The 19,188-nt window shown below is 35.2% G+C and overlaps 2 protein-coding genes and 1 pseudogene across 2 annotated transcripts; 2 read left to right on the plus strand and 1 right to left on the minus strand.

Moving 5' to 3' along the window:
- Nucleotides 1-637: 637 nt before the first annotated feature.
- Nucleotides 638-6,036, minus strand: LOC145903641 (tRNA endonuclease ANKZF1-like). The gene is made up of 14 exons (XM_082991751.1): nt 5,844-6,036; nt 5,246-5,434; nt 4,855-5,063; nt 4,455-4,681; nt 4,060-4,195; nt 3,633-3,771; nt 3,320-3,436; nt 3,009-3,193; nt 2,571-2,720; nt 2,130-2,287; nt 1,930-2,041; nt 1,504-1,683; nt 1,221-1,282; nt 638-1,043 (listed from the first exon to the last, which is right to left on the minus strand). The coding sequence occupies exons 1-14, from the start codon at nt 5,983-5,985 to the stop codon at nt 935-937; spliced, it is 2,115 nt and encodes a 704-aa protein (XP_082847877.1). The 5' UTR covers nt 5,986-6,036; the 3' UTR covers nt 638-934.
- A 1,707-nt stretch (nt 6,037-7,743) lies between these two features.
- On the plus strand, nt 7,744-15,209 carry LOC145908555 (cyclin-dependent kinase 17-like). The gene is made up of 12 exons (XM_082995857.1): nt 7,744-7,960; nt 8,599-8,834; nt 9,179-9,235; nt 9,442-9,556; nt 10,932-11,026; nt 11,174-11,236; nt 11,308-11,369; nt 12,341-12,523; nt 13,503-13,652; nt 13,884-13,980; nt 14,167-14,257; nt 14,385-15,209. The coding sequence occupies exons 1-12, from the start codon at nt 7,855-7,857 to the stop codon at nt 14,489-14,491; spliced, it is 1,362 nt and encodes a 453-aa protein (XP_082851983.1). The 5' UTR covers nt 7,744-7,854; the 3' UTR covers nt 14,492-15,209.
- Nucleotides 15,210-17,078: 1,869 nt separating this feature from the next.
- On the plus strand, nt 17,079-18,250 carry LOC145908947 (dual adapter for phosphotyrosine and 3-phosphotyrosine and 3-phosphoinositide pseudogene; annotated as a pseudogene).
- The last annotated feature ends 938 nt before the right edge of the window (nt 18,251-19,188 follow it).

A 19,188-nucleotide genomic window follows, 5' to 3' on the forward strand; every position in this document is an offset into this window, starting at 1 on the left:
GGGATGCACCGAAAGTTCGGTTTGCCGAATTTATTCGGCCGAAACTAAGGTTTTCGCAATTATTCGGTTTCGGCCGAATATTTCTGCAAAATTCGGCCGAAACCGAAACTTTCTTACTGCATGTTACGCTGATACGCAAAGTTTAGAAAATGTTAGAATCATTTTTAAACTGTACAAATGTCTTCGTTTCATTTGTTTATTTTCAAAGAAAGGATAAAAATCAAGTTATAGCAGTTGGAACATGACGAGGTTATTCTTTAAGCGCCAAAAAAGACTGTATGATAGGATAAGATCTAATCCAGTACATCATGTTTTGTTTAAATTTATTGCGTTTAAAGAGATGAATACCAAAATTAGTTTCGGTTTATTCGGCCGAAATAATTCGGCAACTTTTGCCGAATATTCGGTTATATATTCGAATATTCGGAATATAAAAATAGCTGTTTCGGTGCATCACTAGTTTTTAGGTAAAAAGTTAATTGCAAATTAGTTCTCTCGTAATTAGTGATATTTTGAACGTGGAGTAAATTTTCTCGCAAATTTGAATCAAGTGTTTGATTACTTGTTGTCAACATAACCAAAATGCAATACTGGGATGAAAAAAGCATTTGTAAAAAATATGCACAGTAGGTCGATATTCGCCAAACAAAAATATTTTATTGTCAGAGTTATACTGTGGCCATCCAAACTTATACACATAGGGCAGTGAAACTTTAAAGGGATCAAATTGCCTACAGCAAAGACGCAAAACACCCTCAACCTCAACATAACACAGCAGCAACATATAACACACAACAGTCAGAGGCATAAGTTTAAAGTGAACGATATCTTTGAGTTAAAAAGGCAACACAGCAAAAATTATGGAAACACAGATGCCAAACAGCAGACACAAATTAAATCACCAAAAGAAAAATTGCTAAGCTTCAAATACTCGTCAGGTTTTGGTTTTGTGCGTTTTCAGACATTTCATCGAACAAAACTTAAAATCCAGATACTCAAACGGGACTTTCCCCAACATATCGTCCCCGCACATAAAACAACGTCTGAAAAGTTAAAAAATGATTTAAAGTAAAAAAGCTGGTGCGAATATTGTTGCACGATTGGGAGTCGAATTGTTGATGGTTTTACCACTGAAATAATTTACTGAAAAGATTCTTTGTTTTGCTTTTCATTAAAACTTATTTCAATCATTTTCTGGTTTCTATGCAAGCTAAACGTACCTTGTATGAGGAACTGTGTTGTTTGGATCTTGGAGTAATCTCCTTTCTATTGCAATTAACCGCTGAAAATTTGAAAACAATCCTTGTCATTAGGAGAGTTAAGTTAATGTCATGGTGGACATTCTCATGGAATGTAAATAATTTATTTGGAATTTCAAAACCATCTCATATTTCTAAAAAATATTTTCACACTTGTTTAGATTTAATAAAAAAATGTTGAACTGATGGTGATCATCTGTACAATGGTGTTAATTATTTCTTTAAGTTAATGTTACTTTTTCACCTTATCTCGATCAGAAAGTGCCAGGAATCTTTCTTTTTCTGACTCCTCCTCCTTCTTCCTCTTCTCTTCCTCCTTTTTGTTTCTTTCTTTCTCCTTCCGAGCTGCTTGCTTCGCTTTCTTCTTCTCGTTTTGTTTCTTTTTTATCTCCACTTCTCTCTCCTCCGTGAGCGCGGAAGGAATCTGAGAAATAAATTAGTTTGATTCAACATTTTTTCTTGCTAAAGTAAACCAAAAAATTGCATTTGTTACACGCAGGTTATCACAAGAATAATGACATGAGCGACAATGACATGAAAAAAATCGAGTACAATAAAAATTTAAAATGTGATGCAGGAAGTTATGCAGAACTATAACAGGAATTGTTTCTGGGAGAGGCAGATATTTGGATTACGATGCTTTCATCAATTGCACGAATCAACCACTTACCTGAGCTTTAGTGTAATCATAAAGTTCAGGAAATCTTGCTCGGAATTTACGGAAACAATTTCTTGCTTCCTTATTTGGGCAGACACAGTATGGAAGAAAAGAAGAATCGTTCCTGGATAAGAAAAAAAGCTGAATATTCTGTTGATAATTGTTATGTGTACAAACAAGTGACACAGTTTCGTTTCTATGTTAATCCCCACTTTATAGTTGGGTCAGCTCCGTTTTCCAGAAGTTTTGTGATGATATTTTTGTGTCCACTCTTGGCTGCAACGTGAATTAAACAATTTCCACAGTTGTCGATTTTCATTGAAAGTAATTTGGACAAATATGATGAGTCAGCAGGGAAAGTTTGAGAAACCTGCAAATAAGCAGATTTAAATTGTTCAGTTGAAATAACAACGCAATGGTTGGTCTGACATGGCAGATTACATTTGACAAGTCAGCAGTTTTTTCATAAATGCACAATTAATGTATTTGTTCTGCTACTTACTAATGTACAGCGTGAAAGCAAACAGTTAAGATTTAAACAAATTTTATATAACTGCCTAGCTATTTTTAGTGGCACTTTATTTTAGTGGAACTGTGTCTGTTGCCATGTGAACCAAACAGGCAAAAACGAAGCAACTAATAATGCTCCATACCTCCTTGTGATTGATATTCAGTAGAAAGTCCAAAGTATCATCGAAGAGAAGAAGATCTGTTATTTTGCAAGCGGTGTACAACTTATTCACAGCATCACGTTCAGTGTTCGAAAGTTGTTCCAATGGAGACACATGGGATTGACTTTTTCGCTAAAAATAGATAAAAATAATTTTTAAGCCAAATGAAGAAAGGAGCCATGTTTAAACGTGACAATCTTTAACTTTTGTTAAGGTCAAATATGCATTGTTTTTTTTTGTATTGCGTAGAAATCAGTTTGCAGATATGACAAGTTTCCAAGTACAAACCTATTTTAAACTGTACAATCTGCCATACCTTATGTCAAAGACATTGCTGCTTAAATGCTTTTTGTAACAAAACTAGCGATAAAAAATTAAAGGAAATACTAATTGACAAGTTGTAACATGAAGTGAACTCACTCTAGTATTCGGAGTATTCGATCCACTCCCGTTAGTAGGAGGTTGTGGGGAGGAGTTTTCCTGTTTCTTCTTTTTCTTATTTCGTTTTTTTACTGAGGAGGAAAAAGATTCCAGATTGGAAGTTGACAACGACATCGTTTCCAAACCAAGATCCAGTCCTTCGTCTGCAACATCCTCAACTTTTTCTATTAAAAATAAATTTCCATCTAATTCAAAAATGTCAAAAAAAAACAACAACAAAAGCACAAAATAAACAAGAACAAAATTTCTTATTTGGAAAAAATTTAGGATTTCAGAAGATTTTCACCGACCCCGGGAATCAGTTTCTTCTGTGATTTCCTTTTGTGGTTTTGAGTTTTTTTTGTTTTGTTGAATTCTCTCTTTAGTTGGTCGGGGAGGTGACAAAATATCTGTTATAGACTTCTCCCCTGGATAAAAGAATTAAACACATCTGACACAAAATCTAACACAAATTTAATTCCTTGCAGTGATTTATGAGAAAACAAAATTATTGCTATCGTTGGAATTGTATTTTTAAACTTTACTAAAATATCTTCACAAAGGATTTAGAATTAGCTAAACAGTGTCTAGTCATGCATATTATCGAAACATGGGGTTAGTTACCATGGATTGTGACAGAATACAACTCTTGGTGAACTCTCTGTACTTCATTAAATGTTGGTCGTCTTGTTACAAACGGGATTGAACGAAGCCGTGGGTCTTTTGCATCAAATATGCTTTCCTTTCCTCCGTAAAACATTGCCTGGAAATAATTGAAATCAAACTGGATATGAGGTCAAATAAACAAAAATACCTTCTACATTAATGTACATTAATGACATCAATATATTAATTTTAAAAAAAATTCACAAAAAATATCCTTTTTACTAAAACAGGATATGACAAAATGACAACAATATCAAAAATAATAAAATTAAATTTTCAACAAATGCTGTCTGTTGTGTTTTGAGGAATTTAAAAACTGTGATGGCACAAAGAGCACAGAATGTTATCTATCTTGATGAGTTTTGTATAAAAATATGTAATTTACTTTTCTGTATGTTGGAATCCTGAGAAAAATGTGAGAGCATTTTCCCAAATATTCCTCCTTCCAAGATTTGAGAAGACTTTTAATATTTTCCTCCAGTTGTATTTCATTGTACCTCCTGAGGTTTGCTCCAGCTGATCTGTGGAACATTACCCGGGTCATTTTCATATACTGACTCAATGTTAATTTTCACAAACAAACTTAAAATCACACAACGTGTAAGATCTTATCTTTTAATAATTATGTTCAACATCAACATATGAAAAGTTTGCCACTGTTTGGGGAAAATTTTAATATTTTTATGTTGTGCATAATCCTTGACTGTTTAAGCCTTAAAAAAGTGATGATCTTAAATGTTGTGTGTATTTTTGAAGTACATTCATGAGAACGCGACGTACTTTGCCATGTTAGATCGGTTCATGCTGTCATTCAAACTTTGAGCAACTCCACGTTTTGCTCGGACAACGTAACGATGAAAAGTTTTGTGAGCTATGACCCTTGACCCCTGGAAAACTGCTGATGCAAAATGTCCAGCGCTAAGTAGAATCACACACCAATAGAGATCATATGCTTGGTTAAGTGTTTCCATAGCGACTTGTGTAATGCTGCCATCAAGGTCGGAATTCTGTTCAATGTACAAATTCATATTACAATAATTTATACACACAGTTTAAAATACATCCTACCAACTTTAGTGGTTTTTTTCATGGAAAAATTATTAGTTTACCAGACTTGTTACACATAGGAATTTAACTTCACATTTTACGACAGTATTTCAACCATAACATTTACACCAACCTGTCTGCTATACAAAACTTTCTTATACACAGATACAGTGTGACCGGTTGAGTTTTGGAAATAAATTTTTGGTTGTCGGTTATCGAGTTGTTCATCTCGGTTCTCATCACATTCTTGTTTCAAAACTGACACGGACATTTTCCGATTGTCATCGCTGGAAAAGTTAAAAGACTCCTCATCTGTATCTGAGCCAGATATACTGAACACTTCTAAAATATAAAGCATGTAAAAAGTTCACGAGCAACAAACTTGAACTTGAATGACATCTTGCTCAAGAACAAGTAACAAACTTTCATCTGGTTTGATAAAGTTTTTTTTTAGACAGTTATTTAAACCCTTGTACAAAACAGATCCCAATTATTCCACCTGACAAACAAAACAAAGAACTTACCAGAATTATCGGCAAACTCATCTTCAGATATTGCTGGTTGTCCAATAAGTTTTAGTTTAAGATTGTAACGATGCCAATCTCCTTTATAATGTTCAATTTGTTCATCGCGGGTTAACGTCAAAAACTTGCACGATAGACATTGGTTTGTTTCATTGTTGAACGATTCCTCTGTGTTTTGTGAAGAAGCTTCTGAAAGCATAAAAACTGTGTTAGTTGTTAACCAAAGGTGATGTTAGAACCAAAAAAGAGAAAAAAATATATTAAAAAAACCTGCCTATCAATTTGGTTATAAACATTTTGCAACTGGTGTATATTTTACAATACGATATACATATTTATACATATATAGTTGAAAGACTGTTTTTTGTGGATAAATCTAGACCTCAATTGGCATTGTCATAATACCAGCGACAACACGTTATAAAATTGGGAATTCTGTTTTTTTAACCAATATGTTTCAGACTAAAATCGGAAAGTTTATTATAAACAATGGAAAAATTTATCTTGCCTACATAGGTATTCTCTGAATATAGGCTACAGAAAGCTCCAACATTTTAAATAATTTTTTTTTCCAATTATCAGATTGAAAAACCTTTACCAATTTTCTCCTCTCCAACATCATCATTGGGTGGTGATTCATCTTTATCTGAAGACTTTTGGGCTAATTTAAATCCATGAAGAATCTCTTTAATTCTTCCTTGGTCGCTTAAAATCACCTTATATGGACGAAGGGCTGCCATGGCAACAGAACAAGTTCCAAAACATAAAAACACAAGACAAGATCTACTTTAACATCTGAAATACAGAAAGGCCAAAGGCCATTGAATTCAAATTGCGCTTTTTAAATGTGAGAAAGAAGAAAATAAAAATATGTACATTATCCTAGTGATGTTACACAACACAAAGCAACCCGTTTGTTTTGGCATCAAACACACATTACAGACATTTTCCACTCAACTGCCACAAATTGTTTCGCAACTAACAGCTGATCGCACTCAAGCAGAAAAACTATCACATAGAAATCATTTAACACACCGAATTTACCGACGTCACAACCATGATAGTGACGTTCATTAAACAGAATAATATTTTAAAATTACCCTGAAAAAGGCAACAAAAAATTTTGGTTGTTGTAGTTTGGGTTTGTTTTCATTTTTGGTTCTGTTTGTACTTTATCACAAAACACAGATAGTAAAAGTTTAAACAATCAATTGATTCAAAAGATTTGTTTTATAAGTTACATTCTAATAAAACAAGATACCGCTATACTTTTTGTGTTCAAATCAGTACTTTTCAGTCTCTAGTATACTTGTTGATTGGGGTGATTTCTGTGTTAAAAAAAGCCGTAGAAAAAGTCCAATGAGCTGTGTTCAATCTGTGAAACTTTTTATTGAGTTCGGAGTTTCGTTTTTTATTACTTTATTCGATTTTTTTGTGCGATTTTCAGCAATGTTTCGTTGAAAGTGTAATTTTTGAGATCAATGAAATAATTTTAACTAGCACACAATTGTAACTGTGCAGTTAAAGCACTGCTTTACCTATGTTAATGTACAACTGTAGCTACGTGATAAATAGCCTACATTAACTTACAATTAATACATGTTTGATTCATGATTCATTTACAACCTGGAATATATTTAAAGTATTTTGGTCTGACATCACAATGCTGCAGGTAAAGATTAGCTAAAAATGCTTGTGATTAGGAGTTCCTCAAATAAAATACCTGTAGCTGTAGTACAGCAGTAACTTCTCTTTTTTGGGGAAAATTTAACATCTAGACAAAGTAGAAATTGTTAAGGAACATAAATGCAAGGCACCAACAGCAAGAATTTATGCTTAGGTGAAAACGTCTGGAATTAACTGCAACTAATGTGCATAGTTCAGAAAATTGACAGCATATGAAACAAAAGATACAAAATTAAACAACAAATTTTCGTGTCCACCTGCTGTCATTTTTCATATGATCAATATCACCGCAATAAAAGCATGCGCCAATGTCATTGCCATGCATGATAGTTAATGTCTTCGCCTAAAATTTTGGCGCTTTGTTTTTACATTCCTCTGCAATTTCTGCTTTCCCTCAATGTATTTTTTTTGCGTGTACACACCCTGTCTGCAGCATTGCAATAATATGGCTTTTTTGCACATAATTTTTTTGCATTTGCAACTTTGCGTTGAAAAACTCTCAATTTTCAGTCAATCTTAAGCTGCAGGATTGTGACCTCAAACCCATTGTTGATGCAAAGTCGAAACTATGAATTGAAAAAAAAAATTACTTTGTTAACTAGAAATTTACTTGCAGTCTGGTTGCTTCACCCTGGACTTAATGAATAAAATATCACCTTAATATTTGAAACCATGGCCTGGTGTTTATTTCCATGTTAAGTGAAATCTTTCCCGTTTCTTGGAAACTACAAAGTTTTTTATTTTTGTGCACATCAGTTTTTAGTGTTAAAATGCCACAAATGCTCCAGAATTAACCTTTATTATAGATAAACTATTGTGTGTTTAGGTTAACAGTAAATTTAAATTGTCCTTAAACCACTTTCCGAAAGCGAAATGTTCTGAAAGTTATTAAACATCTTGGGTAGAAGAGCTTGGAGATTATAATGAAGAAGATCAAGAGGAGACTTTCCCTGTCGATGAGACGAAGTCGTAGTAGTTTGGTGGAAGACTCCATAACTGAACTCACAGAACAAATAACAACTGAAAATGGTAATTCATTGAGTTTATTTTTTAGGCATAAAACTTTTTTAATAAAAAGGAAAGTTAATTGGGATGTTTTGTGTTTAATTAGGTGAACAAACATTAACCTTCGGCATATTTTTAACAGAACATGTTATCGTTGGGATTACAAAGCGATACAAAATGTCTTGTGTGTTTTGTGAGTAAGTTTAACAAAAATGTTTACTGGTCTTTCTGTGATTGTGAAAGTTGTGTAGTTATGCCAGTCACCCTGTGTTGGATTAAGTTACAAATACAACAACCACTACGTTTTGTTCTTTTGTCTTCAGTTTTTGTTTTCTGTAATTTGAACCTTATTCATAAAATATGTTTGAAAATATACAACCACAATCGATCTTTTAAAAATAGCTAAACTATTTTCAATTGTTGCCCTGTTTAAATTCACATCAAAGATATTATGTAAATATCATGTGTTTGTGATGCAAACTGGTATTTTTTTCTATTTTATTTATTTTTTGTGTCAAGGCAGCGGTATGTCATGTTTAAATCCTCTAAATTAATTAATATCTTTAAATATTTTCTATTATTCGCGTGAGCAAAACGCTGTTGTTCACAAGTGACCTTGAGACATGACATCTTTGAGATATAAAATTAATTTATGTTTGCAGGAATCGGTCATGAAAACAATGGAGCATTCGGGATTGGATCTGATGGAGAAGGTGAAAATGCTTCGTCTGATGAGTTTCACTCGCCAAAAGTTTTAATGCGACATAACTTACACCACCCGAAACTGGTCAACAAGCGAATGTCTCTCCCCGCGAACGTTCAGCTACCACAACATTTCCTACAAAGTTCGCCTCCTGGTGATCAGAAAATGTCTCGACGTCTCCGAAGAGCATCACTGGTACCAACTTATTCATAATTATCATTTTTCCAACAGTAACTTACATCATGGTTATGACATCTTAAAGTTATTTGACTGCTAACTTGAAAGTTAAATCTTAAAGTTAAAAAAACAAATTTAACCTACTAACACAATCATATTTTATAGCTTGGTAAAATAATCGATGGCCGGCATTTGACACTAAGCTGTTTATGTCAAGTATTGATATTGTAGTAATTTATCATCAATATGTTATGGTTGTGAGAAAGGCCATTGTTGTTTTATCTGTAGTTCAAGAAAACTGTGATTAATTGTCGACCTTATCTTTGTTTATTTTGAATCCAACCATGTTTAATGCTTTTTAGTCTGAAATTGGATTTGGAAAGATTGAATCCTATGTAAAACTTGACAAGCTTGGCGAGGTGGGTTTACAATCACAAAACAACAGACTTATTATTATTTTGTTGCAGTTCTTAGCACGATTGCTAAATAAAAAAGTTTGTCTAAATAAATAAAAATCCGCATGACCAAACTTCATAGATTTATGTCTTGTGAAAAGGCACATTATATTAATGTATTTCACTATTATGATACTGTGTTGGATATTCGGATGTGTTGCTTGTTTCAGGGTACATACGCCACTGTGTACAAAGGTCGCAGCAAGTTGACTGACAACCTGGTTGCACTGAAAGAGATTAGACTCGAACACGAAGAAGGCGCCCCGTGCACTGCCATTAGAGAAGGTTTGAAAATGTTTTCGTTTCAACCAAAAAAAAACACGATTATACAGGCTTTGCAAAGATGCCATGAATTCAAACATTTGTTTCACTGTGCACAAATGTGAAAAGTTTTTTGCTCTGCTTCCTTTAACATGTAATCACATTATTTATGAATAAGGAACATAATTGCAGACATCATGTGTTTCAAAATTGACCCGATATTGATTGTTTCAATGCTCGAACCCCCCTCCTGGTCTCTCCAGTTGAGCACCCACTTACACACAAGCTCAGTCAATCCAATAACCCCAATTACAAACCAACCTGTGTATAACCAACACACATATATCTGTTTGATATTTTGCCTTGTTTCATTTTAACCTTTCATACTAAAGCCAAATAAACATTCGTCTCGTGTACCAAGTCACAGCATGATGCTTGCCTAATTTTAGAGACATTGCTAGCGGCGCGTGATGACAGAACAACATATGGTATAAGGAACTTTGTGTTAACAGGAAAACCTTTAACTTTGTCAAAAAAAACTTTGTTTTTAACAATACACTGTAACAATCCTACTTGATAAATTTTGAAATAACTATTACCATTGTATTAAACCTTTTACCAAATGCTGCAACAAAGTTGTTTATGTTCTACAATGTAATTTTGTTGGGTTTTCTGGCAAGAATCTGTGAATAATTCCCTGCATGAATAATTGTGAGATTGGATGGAAACCACACGAGCCATTATTATGTTGTTAGCAAAACATTGAGCACAATGTGTGGTTTCTCACCACCACCACCACTATCACGGTTCTCTTTGTGAGTCCACGGCAAAGTGAAATCAATACATTTAAAATGTGTGTGACGACAATCTATCCGAGTCACTTAACTAGTAGGGATCTATATTAAGCTTTTCCCTATGGATAAGAGGATTAGATCTCCCCAATATAATCCACCCCACCCTGTCCAAAATTAGCCTTAGGTCATGTTTTTTTTTGGTTTTCATGGAGTGATTGTTTGTATATGTAATACGTGTATAATGTAATAGGTGTATGATGTAACATGTAATAGTTATATGATATAATACGTGTATGATCCACCGAATATCTGTTGTGAATAAATCTTATGTTTTTTAAAAAAAAATGATGATGATATTTTTTTTCATAAAATTTTGATGCATTTCAACCTAACTTAAAACTTACATATAAATATGGTTTAAATTTAAATAAATGATTGTTCATGTACGATAAGCATGAAGCAAATTACACTTTTTAATGATTATGCTCGATGAACTTTACAATATTTTGTTTGGTGTTGAAACTTTTATTTTTGCATAGATTTAATACAAGCCTATGTAAAGATTCCAATTCACGTCAACTTTAAATTCCTTTGTACTTTTTCAGTTTCCTTGCTGAAGGATTTAAAGCAGGCAAATATTGTCACCCTCCACGATATTGTCCACACAGAGAAATCTCTGACCCTTGTGTTTGAATATTTGGTAAGAATTCAATTTCATCTTTCAATCCACCTACTTTGAAACTGGCTTTCGAACTTAAATTTATAACATAGGAAAACATGCAATTTTAATTATTTGAGTATTATAAAGAGTTTTACCAGCGCACAATTTTGTCAAACAAAACTTTAGGACCGAGATATGAAACAGTACATGGATAACTGTGGAAACATCTTGAGCATGCAGAATGTTCGAGTGAGTTTACAACTTTGTTTTTGTGCTACTTTACACTATAAAGTTAAACTAATATTAATCTCATTTTCCAGTTGTTCCTTTTTCAACTTTTGAGAGGCATCGCGTATTGTCACAAACGAAGAGTCTTGCACAGGTTAGCCTACTTACTAAGAATAAACGTGACTATTATTATTACAAAAGCAGCCTTGTGGGGCGTTGGTAGTTGTATGTTGAAATCAATACTTTACACTCACCTATTTATTGGTGTCATCACCTGGGAACAACATGATTGTATGGAATTAAAACCACATTTCTTTTGTGTATTTCACTATAAGTAATCTCATCACCACAAATTTTTTCTGTGTGAGGAAAAATTCTCTCGTTTGCTTTATTGAAAACTTTTATTTGCAAAAAGGCACAAAGTTTTTTCGAATATGGCATTTACAAGGTTGTTCATACAGCAGAATAATACTACTAAAAATCTAAAAATATTCAAAAGCCAATTAAGAATCTTCATACCAAGTAAATAACACACTGTTACATTCATGCACATTTTGTATGTTGGAAGTTGGGTAATATTTAAGGACTATGAAATTTATCCATAAACCATGTTAACATTTTCCCTGTGTGTATTTTATATTGAAACAGTCATTAAGTTTCTCCTCTGCCGCAATTGTTTATTCAGCAAGTTGTAAATCACCTGACGCAATGTTTGCCCTAATTCATTGTAAATTACCTGCACCACACACACACACACGGTGGTATTGTACCTCCAATTAAAATATCTACATCCTGTAAGTTAAAAGATAAATTTTGTTGTGTTTTTTTGGTCCAGTTATTATATGTTGTTATTTTTACTAATTTTGTTTTAGTTCTGAAATTTCATATTAGCAACCTCGTAAAGCAGGGTGTGCAATACAGCATATGTGCATGAAACTATCATACAAATGTTTGGCACACGATAGATAATTTAAAATGCATGACTGTTTTAGTGGTACACCAAGATTACAGGTAAGTTATATACAACTACATCACCATCAATGCTGTTGAACACGCTGACAACGTACACCAATATTCATCATAAATCGAGTTAAATTTTTAATCCTTTTTTTTTTATTTCTCCAGAGATTTAAAACCACAGAATTTGCTGATCAACGACAGAGGTGAATTAAAGTTGGCCGACTTTGGTCTCGCTCGAGCCAAGTCTGTACCCACGAAAACATATTCCAACGAGGTCGTTACTTTGTGGTATCGACCACCAGATGTCCTCCTTGGTTCCACAGAGTATAATTCATCCATAGATATGTGGTAGGTTTTCTGCAGTAATTCTGATGGTTTTGGTCATTCTTTAACACCTTGGAATTACCAACGTCAAGCGTGGTTGCCAAACACAACCTCATTGGGAAGAGTTTGTGATTAATAATTCATGAAGCGATTTATTATTATGTGACTTAATACACAAACCTACTTGTGTTGTCCTTTACATATTGTGTGCCCTCGTGGTAATGCCTTGGTCAAATTTACTATTTATGCAACTGTTGTTTGAATTTAAATTTGTACAAGATGGTCTGGATTCTGTCAATTTTACTGATTATTGGTGGTTGAAGATTCTGTGTGATGGAAAATTTAAAAAGGAAATTCACCCTATCACCTTGTGTTGTTTTGCAATAATTATTCATCTAAATGAAAAAAAAGGACCTGTTTCAGTTATAAACCCTAACATTAAGTTGTTCAAGTTGTCTGCATTGTTATGCATGGCCACTGTTTTCTGAAAACAATTGCTGGGTTTTGTGACTCATGAAAGGGCAATGTTATTGTTTAATGGAAAGAATATTGCAGTAGCATTAATACAGTACACAGTTAGGTTTTGTGGATTTGATGTTTGATCTGAATATGTGAAAAGAAGGTGATACCAACATGAAACATTGCATGTTGGGATGACAATGCTGTGATTCCTTTTTCTGCAGAACCCACCTCAATTATCGCCTTCTTTTTTTCAACACAAATCAAATTCAATTGACTATCGGCTTAAAATTGCCCAAATTCAAACTATATCTGATCATGTTCAACTTATCTATGTGCTCATTCAACCTTGACATTGCCATCCATGCATAACTCATTGTTTTGTCACACATGATTTTTCCATTGCACAAGAGTTTGCGAAGGGTATTATCCACCTGAATTCTTGTTTTTTTTAATATTTTGAAATTGTATGTTTCCTAATATATATGAGTACCGATAATAACAGCATCAAGTTATCAGTTTAAATACATGATATGTGTTGCAGGGGAATCGGATGCATCTTCTATGAAATGGCGACAGGCCGACCTCTATTTCCTGGCTCCACCGTCAACGATCAACTTCAACTCATCTTCCGAACGCTCGGGACTCCGACTGAAGAAACATGGAAGGGGGTTTCCCAACTTCCAGGATACAGGTGGGAAAGTCCCCTGTTCCCGTGTACTCAACTATGCAAAAATATTTTGAAGTGTTTATATTTGCCAACAAAACATAAAAAGCAGAAATATGCAGTTACTTTTTCCAATGTCAAAACAACTTTTTACTCCACCTTAACCGCGGCCGTCACCAAACCGTGATTCGAACTCAAAACTGTTGTTTTGTTGATTATTTCAATATATCAGACAACCAATTTATTGTCTACCCTTAGTACACACGCCAAGCGAATGTACCCCGGTGAAACGTACAGAAGCATCGCTCCCAGGTTGGAACAAGATGGACTCGATCTCATTTCAAAACTTCTTGAGGTAGAAATCTTTATTTCCCTCAAATGTTTTTCAAATTATTTTTAAACGAATGTAATTTTAAAAACAAAGTCAATTATAATTTAGTGAGGGTTTGAACAAGATACCAAGTTATTTCTGCCAAATGATTTTCTGTCTGTTTCATGTCAAACCATTACAGAAAATAAATGTTAACATTTTTGTCGTAAGTTCAACCCCAAGGAAAGAGCGGAAGCACAAGGCTGTCTCCTTCATGAATTCTTCAAAGTTCTTGGACCAAATGTTCACAAACTCCCAGATAGTAAGTCTCACAAACTTTTCTTGCGTTTTAACAAAAGTTTTTTTATCTAATTGCTAAATTTATGTGAATCAATGTTTTTTCAACACCATCCCCTCATGCGTGACAATCATGGTTTGTTGTTGCTTAGCAACGTCAATTTTCACCCTCCCCGGAATTAATCTCATCAAAAACCCGGGAAGTCGAACGTATCACCATGGCAACCAAAACCGACGTCGCCAATCTATGCTGTTTTGATGACGTCATTCACGTTGATCCACGTGACTCAGTATTTACAATTTTTGCACAAAATTTACCCCACCCTATCGATTGTGACGTCACAATAATTGGGGTTTCACGCACTGTGCCCTGACCACGTGACCTTGTGGATGGTCGCGTTTTGGGGAAATCCCCATGCAAGTGCCATAACAAAATGAGTTGAAAATGCTTCCACGTGCAGAAATCCTAAAATTTATAAATGAAAATAGGAAATGTTGCAAAAACTTAACTGGCAAGAATTTTGAAGGTTGCCATAAATGCGGAGACTGCAGTGGTACGGATTGGTGTAGTCGCTTATAGTTTCTGCCTTTAGTATTTCTATGTTGCATCGATGTTGTCAACGCAAGATTTGTACTGCGATGTTGTTCCCCTAATTATAAATTAATTTATCCCACTGCTGCCACCAAACGGATAAAATTCATAACGAGATGTTAGCATTTTTCTTGGTTTGCTGATTTGTGTTTTGCGTCAATTTAACAAAATGTTTTTTACATTGAATGACGGCAACAGAGAGCAACCAATGGCGTGTTTTTATTTTTCGAACGTGCGATTGTCTTCGATTGTTTATTTCAAAACACTGTCCTTCCCTGTGACGTCATCTTTGCTCTATTTTTCTGTAACAATCGTTTCACGCATGGTGCAAGAATGCTTTTTATTTCGTCACTTTAGAATGTAATTAAAATGAAATTCCACGCCTCGAAGGTTGAGAGTTCAAATCCCACCCAAGTCAGAAATGACAATCACATGATATTCTAGGAATTAATCTGGTAGTATGACGTAATGACTAGTTGTTTGACGTCATAAAACAAGTTTTTACTCATTTATTTTATGGTCCAGTGTGGCGTAGAACACATTTGCTGTTTTATACGAAAACATTTTTGTCATCAGAAAAAATATTTTCCAATAACGAAAATCTTTAAATTGGAATAATTTTGCGTGGTTTCCCCCCACCTGACGTAATAATCAATACATGACGTCAACCAGGGGTTGGTTTATTCCAGATCCGCCATCGGAAATCAATAAGCCTTGTAAGGTTGGTGTTGTTGCGCGAATTAAAATAAAACGACATTTCAAGTTAGTTGCGTAACAATCAACAAACTGAACACTGGAGGGATTGTTTTGACAACGTCATGATTCTGATTGTCCTGTCTTTATTACGACACACGGATCTTTATTAACACAGCAGTTTCCTCTGCACGTGTGGGCGAACTTGTTACTCAAACCTTGCTGGAGGCGTATGACGTCATCCAACTGCAACTACTTGGTGAATACAAGGTGATGAAGATTGCAATACTTCCACGAACCATGTCGTTTAACGAGCATTCTACATGCAAGGTTTAGTCGTTTATAGTGAATACTTGTCATTTTAACACGGCCATTTTGTCAGACACCACAGTGTTTCAATTGCATGGGAAGAAGTTGGGGTTTATTTCGCAACATTATTACCTGCAATGCAAACTATTTCAAAAATATTTGGAACATACTTTGAAGCAGGGGCGCACAACCTTGTTACTATTGCCGGCCGCAACACACACACCACTGTGTGCTAACGGCCGCCACTGAATATACTGTTTTTTCAACGATATACTCCTGATAATTACGACAAGTTGACGTGAGCAATATTAGAAAAGAATGGAAATGATTCAATACATGAAAAATGTGCACTATTTATTATTTACATTTGCCAAATTACGTATGTTACAATGTAATGAAATGTCGAATTATTTAATAGCTGCCTTGTTCTTGCACGCTAGGTTCACGTCTCCATCATAAAATAATCCACTTCCCATTTGGGATTAAACGCCATTTTCTCTTGTTTTAACAACCTTTTCTGCGACATGACTGATTGATTCCACTGTTTAGCTTTTCGACAACTGTACATGCGTACATGACAATTCACTGATATGCTGTCAATGTTTTATGACGTCACCATCCCTATTGCTTCGGTTGCTGTGGCTGCACCAGTTACTACTCGCTACAGCGAACGAATGTGTACAACGCGGAAATGAAAATGGGCCCAATTAAAAGCTTAACTCTTGAGACCGCTGGAAAAACAAGTTTCAGAAGCAACAACGGCCGCCAATGCATATATTTTGATATAAATGTGCACGGCCGCAAAAAATAGCGTCCGCGGCCGCATGCGGCCGTACGGCCGCAGGTTGTGCACCGCTGCTTTGAAGTAATGAACAATTGAGTGCACTGGTACTAGGAACCACTTCTTTCGAAGCAGCTTGAATAAAATTAAAAACGCAACATGCGAAAAACATATACCATGAAACTACCCATAATTGTGTGGTTTCGTATTACTTTCTTTATGTAAGTGACATGACGTAACAATGTCGAAACCACAAAGTTTTGTTGCAATGTGAAGCACGATGTATGTGGGCAAGTGCACGGTGTTAATGCACTTTGCCCTGCTCCGATAAGCAACAGGAACCCAGCGAAGGCAGATTGCAAGACAAACAACTCGAAACCTGCGTGTACTGTGTCAGCACTACGTCACGCATCACGTGACACCTCCGCGCCTAGTTTCCGCTTGAGAAAGTGAATAGAGGTTTAGGCTTGGGTAACCAGCAGTCAGTTCATTGCAGAGTTATGGAGAATATCGACTGGTATCATGGCTCGATCAGCAGACATATTGCCGAGGCATTGCTTATGGCTAATGGCAAGGATGGAAGTTTTTTGATGAGGGATGTACCAGACGGAGCTTACTGTTTGTCTGTGAGAAGCAGAGACGCTGTGAGACATTTTAAAATCGAGCAGACGAAGACTGGTATCACATTTGCACACTCAGAGTTTGACGACCTGGATCAACTTCTGCAGATGTTCGCGAACCAAGTTATTCTGTGCAGTCAAGTTGGGAGTTTGTCAAAAAACTTTGACCAGGGCACTCTTATAACATTGAAGCACCCTTACCCAAAACAAGTAGAGGAACCCGATAATTATGACGAAACAATGATGATGCATTCGACAATTCATGTCAACGCCACATTGGACGACTTGAAGCAACAAACAAAGGTGATTCCCCTCGCTTCAAAGTCGGGCTTTTTGACGAAACAAGGGGGGAATATTAAGACTTGGAAGTTGAGGTGGTTCGTGGTGGTCAGAAATGAGCTGAGTTACTACGAAACCTGCTCAAGCGATCGACCAATAAAGACCATCAACCTCGAGGAGTGTTTCAAACTTTCCACCTGCAATATTCCGGGGAGAAATTATTGCTTTAAACTTGAACTTCCTGGAAGAACCTGGTATTTTTCCGCCAATTCCGAAGAAGATTTGAAGGAATGGTGCGCAATCATCGACTGGAAAATGAAGCGAAACCAAAAATAACAATCGTGTATTACGTCATAACGGATGTTGCGTGACAAGCAGAACGTTACCATTGTCTCAATTCTCATTTTCTAAAATTGGCTGTGTACTAACTGTTTTCAGTTTTTTTGTGTGTTTTGATATCTCTTCGGGTGTAACCTTATTCGTGGTGCAATAAACTATGAATTATATTTATAAACTTCTACAAAATGGACTTCTTCTTGAACTTACATATTCCAATTTTAATTGTTTTTTTGCTCTATGTTTTGTGAAAATGGATTTTTTTTAATCTTTGTAGCCTTGTGTTTACAGAACTACATTGTATTGCGAGTTATTTGCGACCAGGTCATTATTTTTTCACATTATTTTGTTTGCTATTCTTTCTTCAAACAGACGTTTTGCGCCAAACCAATAAAAAATTGTCCTACATATGCTCTTTCAACATTACTACTGTTTGCCAACAAAATTTCGATGTGTAGAAATAAGAAGAATTCAGTTTTATTTCCAATAATTTGTTGTCAACATAAAAATGTCAGCAACGCTGAACTCAAACTGAAAAGTTATTTAAGTTGCTCGGGTTTTTACGTTAAGAGAATAAGTGTGACGAATGTGTATTGGCTAACACCCGTGTATTCGCGGCCCCACGGGAGGGGGTGCAGTCGGTTCCGCGCACCAGGGCTCATATAGGCCTACCTAGAAAAAGGAGCCCACGATCGCCATTGTTCGTTTTAAACTAAGGGATTTCTATTGTGAAGGCTGCATGGATTCCATGGATTTCCGACCATATTTTTTTCTCATTTCTAGTCTCACCATAGAATAGGTGGTTTTGGTTGCGTTGGTTCATCTTAATGCTTATATTCTGGCGTTTTAGTGACATTTCCATATGACAATAGTAGAGTTTGGAAAACTAACAAAAACATCACTATATGAAAAATAATTGTCATTCCCCAAAATCTGCGGAATAAATTCCAGACGTTTCCAAACCACAATGTCATCGTCGAACAAGGGTAAATATAGAACACAACAAAAGCGTCCAAAATTATTTCATTTTACCAAAAAAAAGTCACGTTTCTCAAATGGCTGGCTCTGAGATGCTTATGTCATCGCAGATACGGTTTTGCGCTATGCTGATATTTACATGAATTCATAAAAATCACAACTAGCAAACGATTAAAAAAAATGAAAGTCCCTGTTGGCAAGGAAGATACTTTTGCACCGGGTCACAAGTTTTATTCTAACTTGATCGACATACAAGCCTATGTAACATAGAAATCTGTGCGAATATTAACGCTACGATTTCGTGTAGTATTTCAACTCAAATTTATAAACAAAAATAACAGGCGGTGGCCCTGTTCACGCCTAATCAT

This window comes from Ascidia mentula, chromosome 1 (genome assembly GCF_947561715.1).
Source record: "Ascidia mentula chromosome 1, kaAscMent1.1, whole genome shotgun sequence".
Classification (NCBI taxonomy): Eukaryota; Metazoa; Chordata; class Ascidiacea; order Phlebobranchia; family Ascidiidae; genus Ascidia; species Ascidia mentula.